At 33.2% G+C, this 15,764-nt stretch overlaps 1 protein-coding gene across 1 annotated transcript in view; it reads right to left on the bottom strand.

The window, feature by feature from the left end:
- Window positions 1-3,990: 3,990 nt before the first annotated feature.
- The window catches only part of LOC129000970 (BTB/POZ domain-containing protein 9-like), a 71,667-nt gene continuing 59,893 nt past the window's right edge, over window positions 3,991-15,764 (bottom strand). The window contains exon 5 of the mRNA XM_054428080.1: window positions 3,991-4,997. Coding sequence (XP_054284055.1) covers window positions 4,276-4,997 — 722 coding nt within the window. The 3' untranslated portion in view covers window positions 3,991-4,275. The remainder of the gene's footprint in view (window positions 4,998-15,764) is intronic.

The following is a 15,764-nucleotide window of genomic DNA, read 5'->3' as shown; positions in this document are numbered from 1 at the left end:
GGATAATTTAATTGCTGTTAATATTTTAGTAGCAATTTAAGGAAACTAGTGTACATGTTGCTCGAAATCGAGCAATTGCAAGGAAGTACAGGAGTTATTTATAAACCAATTGCTTGTTTAAAAACTATTAACAGTCATAATGTCCAATGATTTTAAAAGAGTCAACTAAAAGATTATTAACCAATGGAAATACTCACAATTTACATAACAGTCCTATTCCAGTTTAAAGGGTTAATTTTTAACAATTAAACTGCCCATGGACGGGATAAGGTAAGCTTACAATTTAAGTCAACGTAAAAAGGCTGTCAGCTTTTATAAAGTAGGTACCGTACCTAAGTTATTTAGCCAATTTGTAGACAATAAGGTGTAGGCTACTTTAAACTCTACAGGACAGAGTTAGGCAAAAACTGGCAGAACTATGATATGGTGTTATTTATCATAGGCTTACTCATATGCCAAATCCTTAAAAACAAATTTAATAACTAATAACTTATATCAATAAACACAAATTAACATCCAAACCCAAAACTATACACATTTTTAATAAAACATAGATAATTTACACATTGACTGTTTACAACATATGTTCTTCTTCTCACTAATTAATTTTTGCTTCGCAACGGGAAAAATCTGTTTCATTATCATTGAAATAGATTTATAATAAACTAGCAGAGTACCCGTCCTTCGTACGGGGTTGGAATATAAGTATAAAATGCTTATTGCAGTTATACTCAAGTTTTGGGTTTGCAATAAGGGAGGACACAGTTTGATAAAATTTGTTTTTTTAAATTTACAGTATTCTATACCGTAGTATTACACATCTACCATAGCCATAATGTTCTACCACTTCACCTAAACAATAGAGAAAAATAAATTATCAACAATTCGCAAAATATCAACAATTATTCATGAAATGAAAAACATAAACATAACTGTAAACAATCCTACTTTGACAGTTCTCATTGCGAATCACAGTTTTTTGTTGCTGCTTAGTTCAAATTAGCTGTTTTCATAAATGCAAAAAAAAATATAGTGCTGCACCCTGTTGGTAAATCTTATAACTTTTTAATGCTTTTCCATATCATAGAACCAACTTTTTTAGTTGAAACAGCTGACTAAATTCTTTAATTCCCTTTAATATGAATACTCATAAGAAATACATGGGGAATTACAGAGCCACTGGGGCGGAGCCCGAAAGGATTTTTGAGATAAGAATATGCCTATATGTTAATCGGGAATGTAAGCTATCATCATGCCAAATTTCAGCCCAATCCGTCCAGTGGTTTATGCGTGATTGAACTTCAAACAAACCAAACAAACAAACAAACAAACACACAAACTTTCACATTTATAATATTAGTAAGATAATCTATCATTAAGTTCAAGTAAACCTACTACATAGTTGTTTTATTTTTTTGATCAGCTGTCTGAAATTGTGAAATAGGCATTTGACAGTTCTGGTTGTTTACATTTAAATGTCAAATCAAATGTAAACATTGTGAATTTTCTCATGCAGACCATTTATTAATATTCAATTTCTGACAACAGCTGGAGTTTCAAAACAATGTTTGTTTCCCATGTTAATCTTATGGAGAAATACGAAACTTTAAAGGGCCCCAGGGCCTCACTCTCTAATTATATCCCTAAAAAGAAAGTTTCCTGCACAACTTCACGTTACGCTCTTTCCAATGACACCAAAAACATGTCAATCGGTTCAGTAGTTTCGGAGGAGTAATTGTCACAAAAATCCTGCTTGCGTATTAAATAAGACAAAGTATAGATGTGTGCTACAAACATTTACTGACTTGGTTGAAATGATATATTTAATATTTGAATTTGGGTTGGCGTAAATATTACAATGGAAAAAAGCGAGAAAGCCTGGACAATTTGATATACCAAAAAGAAAACTGAATTAACACTTTGTGCTAAATTTCTTGAGCAATCATTGAAAGAGCCGATTTGCAAACTATGGAATCATGGGAAAGTCGTAGAACACCACCAAGTAGAAGAAATAGAATTAACGTTTTTTTAGAATTTATAATTGTTATTATGGACAACCTAATGCGGCTATGAGTGGGAAATATTTGTATAAAACACTAAAATACCCCCGACGCACTACAAACCTGCCGACTAAGGGAATTTCCATTTGTCTGAAATGATTTTCAATAAAATCTACTGTATTTAAATAACATTAGGTTTAACGAGTACCTAGGTTTGCTGCTACAAGGGAACTAATAAAGTGCGTTTTTAAGTAAAATATTAATAGCTTAGTATAAAATAAATAAAATTGCCAAGTTTGATCAAAATATATCCATAAACAAGCAAACTATAAAATTTTAAAATATTCACCATAAGAATAACATGGGAATTAAAATTTTTTGAATTTTCTCTGTTACCAACAACCAAACAAAAAATTCGCTAAAACAAGATCAACTTTTGAAAAATGATATGATATTTACAAGAAATGTTGATTATATCAATCTGTTTTGTACATTGAGAGTATTTCTATAATCTTTGAGACAACTCTTTTAAAGTCATCGGAAATTATTACTGTTCTTTTTTTTAAATAACACCTGTAATACTTCGAAATCGCTTGAATTTGAGCAACAGGTACACATATTATATTTGTATTATTGTAGTATTGTAACTAGTTATGTATTATTTAATGTTGATATCAATTTCACCCTCAGTAAGCTAGCTATATCAGTCATATGAATAACCAGGACCTTTTTTTCTCAACCACAATCATTCTGTCAAAATCCATTAACCCAGTGCTGTCGGCAATTAATTTTACCGATTTTGTAGACTTTTACTCTGATTGCCATAGAAAGAAAACCTTAAGTAATAAATTAATAATTCTTTCACCATTTTGTTCACAGTAAAATTGTCTACAGAAAAGTGGTAATTGAATAGTCAAAGTGTAAAACTAAAAAAAAACTAAAATTATAAAGATTATCAAAATAAAAATTTTAAAAACAATTTTTTGGAAGTAAAATTTACAAATTCCTAGATTAATCCAGACACCAAATAACACTACTATTATAAAGTTCAATTGATTCCCTACGTAGAAAAATCTAAAGTTGTGTGCTTGTAGAAAAAAATTTGTTTGTTTACTTTACCGCAGCTGATTTTTGGTGATATCTGGATTCCATGGCAACACAACATTGTTTGTTATTCGCTAAAATAAATGAGTAAATAGGCAAATCAAGAGAAGCAAGATATTTATAAACATTATAAAAGTAAGAAGAAAAAAGGGAGGAAAATAATAATAATTAAATAACTAATGGTGCTGCCTAACGGTGACACGAGCGGCACTCGTAAGTCGGCCGCCGGGCCTGCAGTGGCCGTACGAGTACCACTTGTAAGTCGGCGCCAATGGGTTAAAGAGGGATCAAAACTTTTGTGTTTTTTAGCAAAACCTAAAGATTATATGATAAACAGACCAGTTCACTCCTTAAAGGAACTTGCTGCTCCATCTACTAAGGAACATTGGTTTTTCTAAAATTTAGTTTAACTTTAAAATATAGAAAATAACTCATTTTAATGTTATTAAAAGTATTAAATTGTACTACTATATTTTACTGAATCAGTTAACTTATTTAAACAAATAAGTACGCCTATTTGACACTATTAAAATGTATTGATTATTGATTGATTTATTTTAAATAAAAAAATTAATAGACAAAATTGAAAATCCAACTGATATTTCTATAACTATTATTCAAGTTAAGTGCAACAATTACAGATATCCTCTAATGAATTTTGTTAACATTTCTTGTAGACTGTAACAGGTTAAATAAAAGTTTTCAATCTTTTTCATTTAAAAATGTATGGTTTAATTGGTACACATCCGCAAACACAACAAATAACAAGAAGTTATTTTATTCATTAAAAGAATTCTTTGGTTTCTACTTCTACAGCCGCAGAATGCAGCTGTTACTCCAACAACATAGATTAAAACTTAAAATTTATTGAAAATTGTATTTTCCTCTTTTACCACACACACACATACACACGCTGTAGCCTACGCTGATTATCAAACATACTTTTAACTAAATTTGCATGTATTTAAAATTAAATTTTAAGAATTTTACAAAAAGTATATTAGTTCCATAATGGTCAGAGTTAAATGAAAATACAAGATAACTATACAAATATATGCATTTGCTGCACACCCACTTCAACAATGGAATTTAAAACCCAAAAACTCCTTAATATTATTGTAGACAAATAGAATGAAATATAGACAGCCAGCAGTGGAGTCTATATTTAATTCTAATTGTCTGTGGTTGATGCTCTGTACATGAACTTGACTGTGGGAAAGTAGAAGTAGCTATATCCACCATCTGGTTGGCATATTCTTATAGTCAAGTGATCATTTTCAATGTTTGGCTCTCCTTCACTGTAATTCAACTTGAGGCCTCTCACCGCCATCTTGACAGAGTACTTGGTGTCTGGTTTCAAGGTTATGTTTCTCCCATCAACAGCTAGAGGAATCTGAAACTTCACCCCATACTTGACATACTTACTGAACTGATCCAAGGTTATTGGAGGTTCTCGCTCAAGCTTGTTGGTCCACTCAGTTATTGTTGTTGAACAGCTCACTTCATATGTCCAACCTACAGGGTCCCCTGGTGTATGATCAAGTGATTCACACTGTAGTGGTAACAGCTCTATTGTATGTCTTTTGGAAGTCAGGTTGAAGTTGTGAATTAAATCTGTATAGTTTGACACAAGTGGCATTATAACTTTTAGTTGATCATGGACAGTCTTGGTTTTCTTCAGTTTCCTTGGTTTAGTCTCATTTGAAAACTGACTAAGAGTTGGAGGAGTTTCCTTATTAAAATGACAACAACACAAACTGTTGACTTCTTCTGTGTCTAAAACTCCTGAATAAATCACTTCCAATTTGTCTTCCGCATTCAGTGAGTAAGGTCTTAACAGTTGAGTCAACCCAGAGAGTTGTTGGCGGACCAGCTGTCCATCTTCAGAGTTAGCTGGGGAAAAACATTGCCTCATTAAAATGTGATGTTACAAATTCTAAAAAAACAAACAAACAATAAGGCCCTTGATATTTTCATCTCCTTCATGATTGTAATAAATGTAATACAATTAATAAGAGTCCCAAATACCCACTTTCAACAGGCAATAATTCTGTTTGTATTGAGCTTGTATATATAAAAAATGTATGAATGTTTTTATTATGTTATAAGCTACATTTTAGCTCTTTACTTATTTTTTATATTGAATGAATTTTTTTCCAGTTATTCACAATGAAAGCAGACGATTTCACTTGCCAATATGTAAAAACTGTATACAACAAAAGTTGCTCAAAATTGGTCAGTTTATTGATTTCTGTTCTTTTGAATGACAAATTTTTAAAGAGGGAGGGCGGCGAGGGCGCCTCCCTCCAAGGAACAAGCATTGACTTGACTATACTACTATTTAAAAACAAAAATATTTTTTTATGGATGAACCTCAAACGAAAGGATGCAATACAAGGGAAATATTTTTTTATACCAAGAGTTAAGTCTTTGCTTTGACAATAATTCCCACAGCAATTTTTTGAAGGTGAATAAACCCTCCATATATGAACAGAATTGTACCTACTCCTTTACAATACCAGACCATGATAAATTATATGCACTTTAACACTTTTACCGAAACCCTGGTCTGACAGGCCCACGGTAATTTTCACAAACACAAGTTGGCAACACTGATTACTTGCGGGATTCCATTCCCCCAATACCTTCCCACCTTTTCCTCCCCTACCTGTTGATATATTGTTTGTTCATTTTGCGTGGGTGCCCTGACCTTGACAGGTTGTCTGGTCATAACATGAACGTCTCAGAACCCCAGAGTTAGTGTATTTTAAAGCGGGGCCTCACAGGCCCAGGGTTGTGATTTGTGTGTTTCTAACCTTGGTCCATTATTTTCAACTGGGGTCTTACAGACCGGGGGTTTCGGTTAGCATCAGCCTGGGTATGGTTTCGGTATTAGTGTTAAATACATCCTGTTAAAAGATAAGTAATAACTAATAACGACCATCATTATCACTACTTTTAAGATAAAAACCTAACCTGAATATTGTAAGCTAAATGCAAGATGAGTGTACAAAGGAGTGAAATGACCTGTACTGCTGTACTGCTTGTACTGCTGGGTTCCCACAAAAATATCTTAAGTTAAAAGAAAACACTATGCCTGTCGTGTTTGTAATAATTTAGACTAAGTTAAACTTAATAAAATTTAGTTCAGGTTTGTACCTTGATTTACTGCTAGGTTAAGTCTATATTAAATATACTTATAGCAAGACAAATGATTAAGCTGAAGAATTTTCTAACAATAAAAATTTAATGAACTAGGAATAATATTACAATGATGAATGGGGTTTGATATTTAAATGAACAGATAACAGATAAGTTAAGTTACAGGGTCGTCATCATCTAGGGTTTAGCCTAGCTCAGTAAAAACAGAACAATGAGTTTACAATTTAGTTTAATTACATAAATCTTCTCAGGGAGGGGAACTCGGCTGGCTAAAAAGATCTTCAAATATTAAGATTTATGAAATAAACTATGTCAATTATTATGAAAAATGGGATAATTTTGATATTGCTCTTAGGCTTGGATAGGTAAATAATTAAATAAGTCCAACAATGAATAGACTAGGTGAAAAATTTATCAAAGTTGAATTTAGTTCTCTTGTTCAAATTGTTTTTCTGGGATTATTATTGATGAAAATAAATTAGTTTTTGAATTCAAATAATTAGGTTCGATGAGCAGAAAGAAAAATAAAATAGGTCTATTAAGTTGAATTTCTTGAAGGTAGGCTAAGCCTATACAAAATGGAGAGTTCTCACCAGATCTTCAGTAATTGTGTCCAATTTATATAAATCTTGAGGTGGCAGTACAAATTTGGAATGAAAAAAAAATATATATATATAAAAGCTAAACTGTTTTTCTGTTGTTAAGTTAAATAATTTTGATCACTTTGACTTTATAAAATGTTAGGGATTATACCCTCACTGAATTTAAGGTGTTGATGCTGCCATGTCCCAATTGAGAAGAAGGAAATTTTTTAATTTCACATAGGATGTTGATCAGTTCATTGTTGAAGCCAGCTGTCTTCTTTCTTCATCACTTACACATGCACTAATAATCAGGCTTTTGGATATTAATTTAATGTTGGGGTTTTAGAAATAATTTATACTATATTAATAATTTTGGATAAAAGTGTTATTGCAACTATGGACTTAATTACAGGTTGTTATTAACAATAATATGTGTTGAATATATACAATATATTTTAAAATGTGATGATGGTTTCTGAGGGGTGATTAAAGAATAATATAATTTAAATTTGCTATGAATTTTAATATAATTTAAATTTGCTATGAATTTTCTGACAATTTATTTAATAGGCTATATGGCGAATTTTGGTACAATAAAAGAAGTATAATTATATAACTAAAGAATGAATGTAGTGAATGGTCTAAAAATGACATGTAACATTGCAAAGTGAATTTCCTGACTTTCCTTAACCTTCCCTGGCCTTTTCGGTTAATTCCCCTGACCACGGTATATTTTAGGTACAGTAGAACCTCTTTAATCCGAACTAATTGGGACCGGGGATTGTTGGGAAGTTGTTTTAACATAACAATTGCTAGGGAAAAGTGAAAAATGCTTTATAAAGTAAAATAGAGTCTTTATTTAATACAGTAGTAAACATAGGGAATAAACAGTACTGTACATTGCAATAGAAACAATTACGGTGTGTATACCAATAAATACAGTATCCATTGAAGAACTACTGTTCTGTGTATAGAGAACAGCAATGAGGCATTCGGATTAGAGGACATTCGGATTACGGGGGTTCGGATTAAAGAGGTTCTACTGTATTGTCAGTTTTCTTAATATTTAGATAAAATAAACGAAGATAGAAGATTGTAACAAATTCAACGCTTTGGGCATCTATAAAATCAATTGTAACGATTGTGATAGCTTCTGCATTGGACAGACTGTGAACTTCGTTAACTGCTTCAAAAACCACATATCTGCGTGGAGGAACAACAAACCGGAAAGATCAAATGTCGCACAACACCTGTTACAAAATGGCCACTCAATAGGAAAAATGGAGGATAGTCTAGGTATTTTAAAGAATTGTAAGAAAGGATATGTAATGAATGCTTGGGAAGAACTGTATATTTATAAGGATAAACGGTATCAGCATTCTGACACATACTTTCTCCCATAAGTTTGTCAACAACCTTTATCATGTGTAAGCGGTGAGAGTAAATATACGGAAATGGGATTTGCACAATTTTGTTCAGAATTTAAAGGACTATAACATAATAAATTTTTATCAAAATCGTTCGGGCCATTTTTGAGAAAATCCAATTTTCCGTTATTTTATGGGGTTTTATGGGAAAATCCCCCATTGAAAATCAAAATTTCTTAACAATGAAAAAACTATCAAAATTGTAAGGACCATAACATATTATGTTAAATCAAAAACAGATTTTTTCTAAAATCCTATTTTTACTTTCTCCCCCTATACCATAGTATATGGAGAAAGTATTGTTTTCGTCAAAATTTTCGAGTTTGAGTTTTTAGTGGATATATTCGTTTTGGGTCCCCCTGGACCCAAAAAAAGTGGTTTTCGAAGTGATGTCTGTGTGTGTGTGTGTCTGTATTCACCGAATAGTGGCATCTTTCACAGGCACACGGCCGTACTGTGGCACCTTAAAAAATTGTGGCACCTTTTTCAGGGTGCCACAGCTAATTCGATCATTTTTTGGGGTTTCTAGCATTATTACGTCGTTTAAACATCACATGCCACAATTGAGTATTTTTGAACTCGTTGATGTGAGTTTAAGTAGCGCAGGTACACGCCGAATTGTGGAACACGAAACCATACCGGTAGCTAGCGCGCCTCGCGCCGTCCGCTGGAACTATAACTTACCTAATGCTATGTTGCCAATTCTCGCGCCAGCCTACACTCTAAATAGTGGCACCATGCCGCAATTCAGCATATATCAACAGTGTGTGTACAGGATGCCATTTAATGAGTTGTAGCGCTTGAGCATAGTGTAGAACAGTGCAACAAGCAACTAATAAACTAATAATACTGTACTGCCACGTACTATAAAAACAATTTAAGTACCATAAATAATATACTTTTGCTCCGAGTGGTGAACAATGTTTTACATTACAAATAATTTGCGTAGTAAATAATTATTTAAATTGATTTTATGCCACCATTAAAACATTTATTTTGGTTTACAAACATGGTAACATAGCTATTTTGCATCAATTGAATTTTTACATTGAAACAATAACAATGTTTTAGGTTAGAACACTATAAGTTGTCCTATGCTGCAACTTTTTATCTTACAAACTATTTCGTGCTGATACATCTATTTTATTAACATTCTAGTCATGTTGACAAAATATGTTACAATTACATTTCTGAATCACTCAGTAAAGGTAGATTTCGATGCATCATTGCTGAAAGTTATGTTTTGCTTCCCACTCTCAGAGTATTCCAAAGACATCTAATGTTTCAATCCATGTTCAAATGTTAAGGCCTGCCCAAACTGCCGCGGTACGCGGTCTGCGGTACGGGTATTTTACCGCCTCGACAGATGCACCGCTAGCTGTATGGTAGGGTGCCCAAACTGACGCGGTAGGCGGTAAGCGGTACTTGGCGTAACTCATTTGCAATCGAGTGCTAGGTGTGTTGTGTGTCTTGGACATGCAAGATGTATTCGTCTTCAGATGAGAAAAAATGTTGTTATTGATCGCTACAGCTGAGGATGAAGATCGCAGAACTCAGAAATGGGTGCATGAAATTAACCAAAAGAGAATGGAACTTGGTAAATATTACACTTAATTGCAGATCTGTGAAAAGACAGAAATAAATAATTGTTATGTAGAATAATACTTGTTGTTGCAAACAGAATATATGAAATACGTCTTACAACACTAATAACAATTTAAAAAAATTAAAATAACAATAACGAACAAATAACAAAATGCCCAAATCCATGGATAAGGTATTTCGAAACTCTCTCCCGAAACTCCGTGGGCATGTTACTTGGGACAAAACAAACAAAAATAGCATATAAACAAACATATGCCCTATCTCGATACGTTTTCCGTCTGTCAATGTGTATGTATTTAGATAACTTCCCATAACTTGGAACTTCTTTAAGCGTCTCAAACTTGGTATGCGTATAATGACTAATAGGGTCCATATTTTGAAAAGCAGCAAGTTTTTACTTAGTAAAATTGCAAAATGGTGGCCCTCTTTATTTTTAAAAGCTTAATACTGCAAAACCATAGAATTTATTAAAAGGTTCCTAATGACAAAAATGGTGGTAATTTAATTCACTTTACAGAAAGGTACAGTATTTATAAAGCCCTAACATAAATAACGTAGAAAATTTCATTTTTATAAAGATAATACCTGCTAATTAATTGAATTTGCTCAAATTTTTCGTTTTAACTTTAGAAAATATTTTTCTGCGTTATTTGTGTGATAACCCTGTAAAAGTTGTACATTTCTGTCAAGATAATTAGATTATTACCCTTTTTGTCGTTTGTAACTCTTCCATAAGTCCTCCGTTTTTTTCATTAGGCATTACAAAATAAAAAAGGCCACCATTTTGAAACTATACAAAACAAAAACTTAATGCTTTGGGAAAGAATAGTTCCTTTTAGACATCATGGTCGTAAGTTTGAAGTTGGCCCCTCGAGTGTTTCCGCAGACTGCAGTTACGTGAAGCTATGTAACAAATTCATACACATCGACAGACAAAAAACAAAGCAAGATAGGGTATATGTTTATACTTTATATTTTGTTTGTTTTGATAGTCCTTGTTTGTTTTTATAGTCCTTGTGACCAAGGTCATACAGCACTGGGTACAGATACACAGTTTCTATTAAGCGATCCGTGACATGATGTTCAACTGACTCTCAACTAAGAACTGATCTACACTCTCACTGAGAATATGCGTACCGCTGAAATACCGCGCAGCAAAAATGGAGCATGCAGCATTTTTGCGAAACGAGGGTAAATTGTACCGTACCGGTGGCGGTATACCGCGCCAGTGTGGGCGCTCCCATAAGGTCACGTTGTTCTAAAATACCCGGCGGTTTACCCTTACCGCATACCGCGGCAGTTTGGGCGGGCCTTTATATGAGGTAAACATATAACCGAATCAATTAAAGTACTCAAATTAAAATAAATATTATTATCAACACGCATAAACTAGTTTAGATTATATATCATCTCACAATCATATTTGCAAAACCTACTGTGGTGTTTTAACCAGTACTAACAAAAGCATAAAATGGAAGGTCCTAAAGAGGTTAAACATTGAGTCATAACAAGAGTAGTTTAAAAGTTGTAACCGTGATACTGTAAATAATTTGATATTGTTTTGAGCCGTGACTAATTCCACCGGGCGAATGTCACGACTCATGATCAATGGTCAAAGTGTTTTTTTTATAGTAGGCTAGTTCAGTGTTTCGTTTGTTACTTCCCACGACCCCGAACAAGGCTGTGAGTCTTGTTCTTCTTACTCCGACCGCCTAGTGTCAGAGGCTCAGAGACATCGCTCCTGTCGACAACGAGTTGATAATTCATCCTTTTCCATCTTTATTTTTGTGGCATGTTTAATATGCAGTTTGCCTCTATTTTATTCAGGGTGATATTAACGTCGACTATGGATTAAATTTTAGTACGCCTTGCGCGCCTTTTGGGGCCCAGGACGTGGAGCATCAACCTGAGGCGGAGACCATTTACCACCCTATGGCCTCCATTTGGACTCTGTATGGCCTCCTCTCCGCCCAGCTTCAGCAGCCCTCTAGCGACCTGGATCTGTGCCGCCTAATATAGAACCGTTACCGCCGTACCGCAAGTTCCCTGTTTTCTTTGTTATACTTCTTTGTTATTAATTGCTGTTGCCGAATGGACTTGAAATCTTTATCATCTGTTATATAGTTTTAAGCACAGCATTCCATTTTGTTATCTGTTTCAAATTTTATTTAACAGGTTTTAGCCTAACTTATTCATGAAATTTTTACAACCTTTCTACAGTATTCACTTTTGGGGCCCCTAAAAATGTTATAGTTACCAGTTCAAATGAATTTATTAAAAGAGTCATTATATATATCATTGTTGTAATTTGTTAATTTAAAAGATTTTTGAAAGGTAAAAGCTAGTAAGGTCCTTTAGTCTTTATTGAATAATAAAAGAAATGACTGTAAGTCAGTAGGTTAGATGGGTGACTAAATCCTTTAAAGTTTTCTTGAGAGTAATTCATGTATTATTGTTGATTATTGTTGTTGTGCATTTAAATGGTTTATTACAGCTTGTTTCTCTCAAATGGCGTGTTGTTCTTGAACCTCCATCCATGGTTCTCATTTTGTTAAGTAAAGTTTTGTGAGCCGCTCCTCGGGCCTGCGCATGGATCACGCTTCCATTTCGTTAGTCTGGGTGCAGGCACGAGGGCACGGTTCAGTTTGGTAATATACAATCGTTTTACAATTTTGTCAATCCATCTGTTACTTTAAATACAAATGTATTTGTATTATTCAATGTTTTGTTTTGTAGAACCTTTAGTATTCTCAACTTTATTAATAATAAACCTATTTCAACATACAATATCAATTTTAGGAAATTCCTAGTATGGTTGGAAATATATTGGCATCCGTGAAGTTTGTGTAATGTTTTTTAAAAACACAATGGGTTATATTTAACTTCACTTATTACTTATTTAATATGTTTCTACTTCTTGAAATTCTCAGTTAACTGGGAGGCGGAGCAAACAGTTTGTTCTAAAATGAACTTGAAAATTCTAAACAATCTTTTTTCTGTTGGTTTACTTAAAGTCTATAATGTTCTACTATGAATGCAAATCTATAATATAGTATAAATTTCCAGTCCCACCCTCAAAAACTATAATATTTAACAGTTGAATTGTTATAACGCATCAACACATTAATTTTAATTGTCCACCAAACTGTATCTTGAATTTTTGAATTAGTAGTTGCAAGAGTACGCAAAACTGCAGAGAGTCCTTGAAAATGCTTGTGCAATGATATAGTTTTAAATTATAAAAGAAACCCTTTACAAAATTGTATTAACAGGACCAGAGGACCAATATGCACATGGTATTTCATTTGTAGGAGGCAAAAAAATTCAAATCATATTAATTTATGGTTGCCAATAGATTTTGGGTTTCCTTAAAAACAATTATATAAAACCGTCTGCAAATGTCGATAAAAATAATTTTATGAGAAATGGTAGATTCTTCTGTTGCTCTGTAGGCGACTATTTTGGTCACACAAGGAAGTCCAAACTTATATCTTAGTTTGAACAACGTCATCTTGATTTTACATTGCACATGATACATAATCGACACATAGGCTTACTAAAAAAGTAGTAAAGACAGTAACTTGTGATGGACCGAGCAGGCATAGGAACAGTCTAGACCATCGAAGTATATAACACAACTATATACTTTGATGGTCTAGACTTGCCTCTGACTGACGTTTTCCAATCGAATATAGAAAGTTAGATCTACGTTCTTCATTTTAGGCTTGAAATAAGTTTGTTTGTGGGTAAGAGTGAATGAGTAAGCATGAACAATAATTAATCCCCTTTACCCTTCTCCCCGACACGCCACCATACCACGGTATCTTACTAGCAGAGCTCAAGGTCATTGATGTAATTGTAATAAACTAAATTTAGACTTCCACCCCCCAATGTCACCAATAGGCCCTAAGGTTGGTATGTAACAATTCATGACGGTTGAACAATGACCTTTAAAATACGCTTTTAATTTGTTTTCTAGCGTTTACCGAATCTTAGAAAAAGTTAGTTTACATATTAACAACAAAAACTTTTTGGGCGAAAGAAAAAATCTGAAAAGCTACAAATTAATGTATAATATATGTATCTATATCTTATTAAAGTGTGATAAAGGTTTGGCGTTTGATTTACAATGTACACATTTTCAAAGCCACAATATGGTTTCTGAAAGTCTTTATAAAACTCTCCTTTATAAAATTTTAAAAAATATGATCCAAGAAATTGAGCTCTTTATCCACGAAATCCACCGTTTTTTAACTTACCAGACCAAAAAATAAAAACAGTAGCAGCCGACGAACTTTTTTATGTCATATTTTAAAACTCATTTAAAAGTACCGAATTTATTTCAAGATTTAAAAAAGAAAATAAAAACTTTTAAGCTTTTAATTAGAACCAATAGTGTCCTAGACTAATTGACATCTTTTATACGAAGTTTCAACGATTTACCTTTAGTCTAAATAATAGGCTAAATGTCAAGTTATTTTGAAGCTGGACATTGAGTTTTGGTGCCGTTTTCATTGGCATCTACCACTTCTAACCTGCACCATAGACAAAAAAATGCCTGCACTAAGATGGCGGACCTGGCTTCAACTGCTTGTATGTTAGTTAGATAGGCGTGCTCCATCTATTGGTCTTGTGTGATCGTTGATTTAAACTAACGGAAGTCTGATGAAATTTTGAACATGAAATATTAGCAGTTTTGCAGGGATGATAAACAATAGTTTTTATTTTTATTTTTTTTTATTGAATTGCTTGTCAATTGGCAACAAATCTTAGAGATGTGTATACATTTTTTGGACGAAATTGAATTGGCAGATATCATGGTAAAGAAGCGTACTAGAAAAAGTTACTGTCGCCTCATCCAATTTTTACAGCAGTCAGCTGTTGACATGCTAGGCGAGCAACCGCGACAGTGAGGACGGGGAAACGGCTGATTTCATGTTCCTAGTTGGCAAATTGTCTGCTAGCTACTAACGTACACATGCATAAGCCATCAAGCGGTAGCACTAGTACAAGGCCACACTAAAAAAACAGGCCGTAATGCTCGTCAAGCATGACGTCACGATAGAAGAAGGCAATGACGTATTTCAGGTTATATTTTTGTTTTCCATGAAAAGATTAAAACAAGCAGCTGATCACAAACGGCAAACATTACGTCATTGCGTCTTCTATCGTAACGTCATGCTATACGAGCATTACGGCCTGTTTTTTTTAGTGTGGCATTGACTAGTAGCCTCATTGACTATATAAACACTTGTGTTAAGGTTTAAATACAGTATTTAATGCTATTATTGAATTTGATACTATACATATTGTTACTTTACTAGTATATGAAATGGAGAAACACGTTACCCTAAAAATACAAAATTTCCCAATTTATATTCAGACCTTTTTAAATAGCTTAAAAAAACAAATAATTTAGTATATCAAAGTGTTTTTGTACGGTTATTGGTAACAGGACAAATTCAAAAATTGTAAATTAAAAAAATGCCATGTTATTCTTATAAAGAATGATGTAAAATTTTGTAGTTTGCTTGTTTATGGCTAAATTTTGATTAAACAAGGCAAATTTATTTTAACAATTACAAAACTATTTGGATCATGAACGGTACTCTAGTTTTCTCATGGTAGGACACGTGAATTGGAATTTTGGCATTACAGACACAATGACGGAAACAATCAAACAAACGTACAGATATTGACACAAGAGTCGTTTCGGCTTTCTTATTATATAACACGTAGAAATAACCAAACACTTCATGAATCTATGCAATGTACAGACAAAACAGTAAAGATTTTATAATCTTATAATTAACTATAGTGTTTCTTCCCGTGCTTCGCAACGGGGTGAGAATCTTTGGGTCTCTAAATCCACCGTAAAAAAA

This window comes from Macrosteles quadrilineatus, unplaced genomic scaffold (assembly GCF_028750875.1).
Source record: "Macrosteles quadrilineatus isolate MER2022 unplaced genomic scaffold, UCM_ALF_1.0 Scaffold_8__2_contigs__length_117827958, whole genome shotgun sequence".
Lineage (NCBI taxonomy): Eukaryota > Metazoa > Arthropoda > Insecta > Hemiptera > Cicadellidae > Macrosteles > Macrosteles quadrilineatus.
This window is presented reverse-complemented; position numbering and strand designations above follow the sequence as displayed.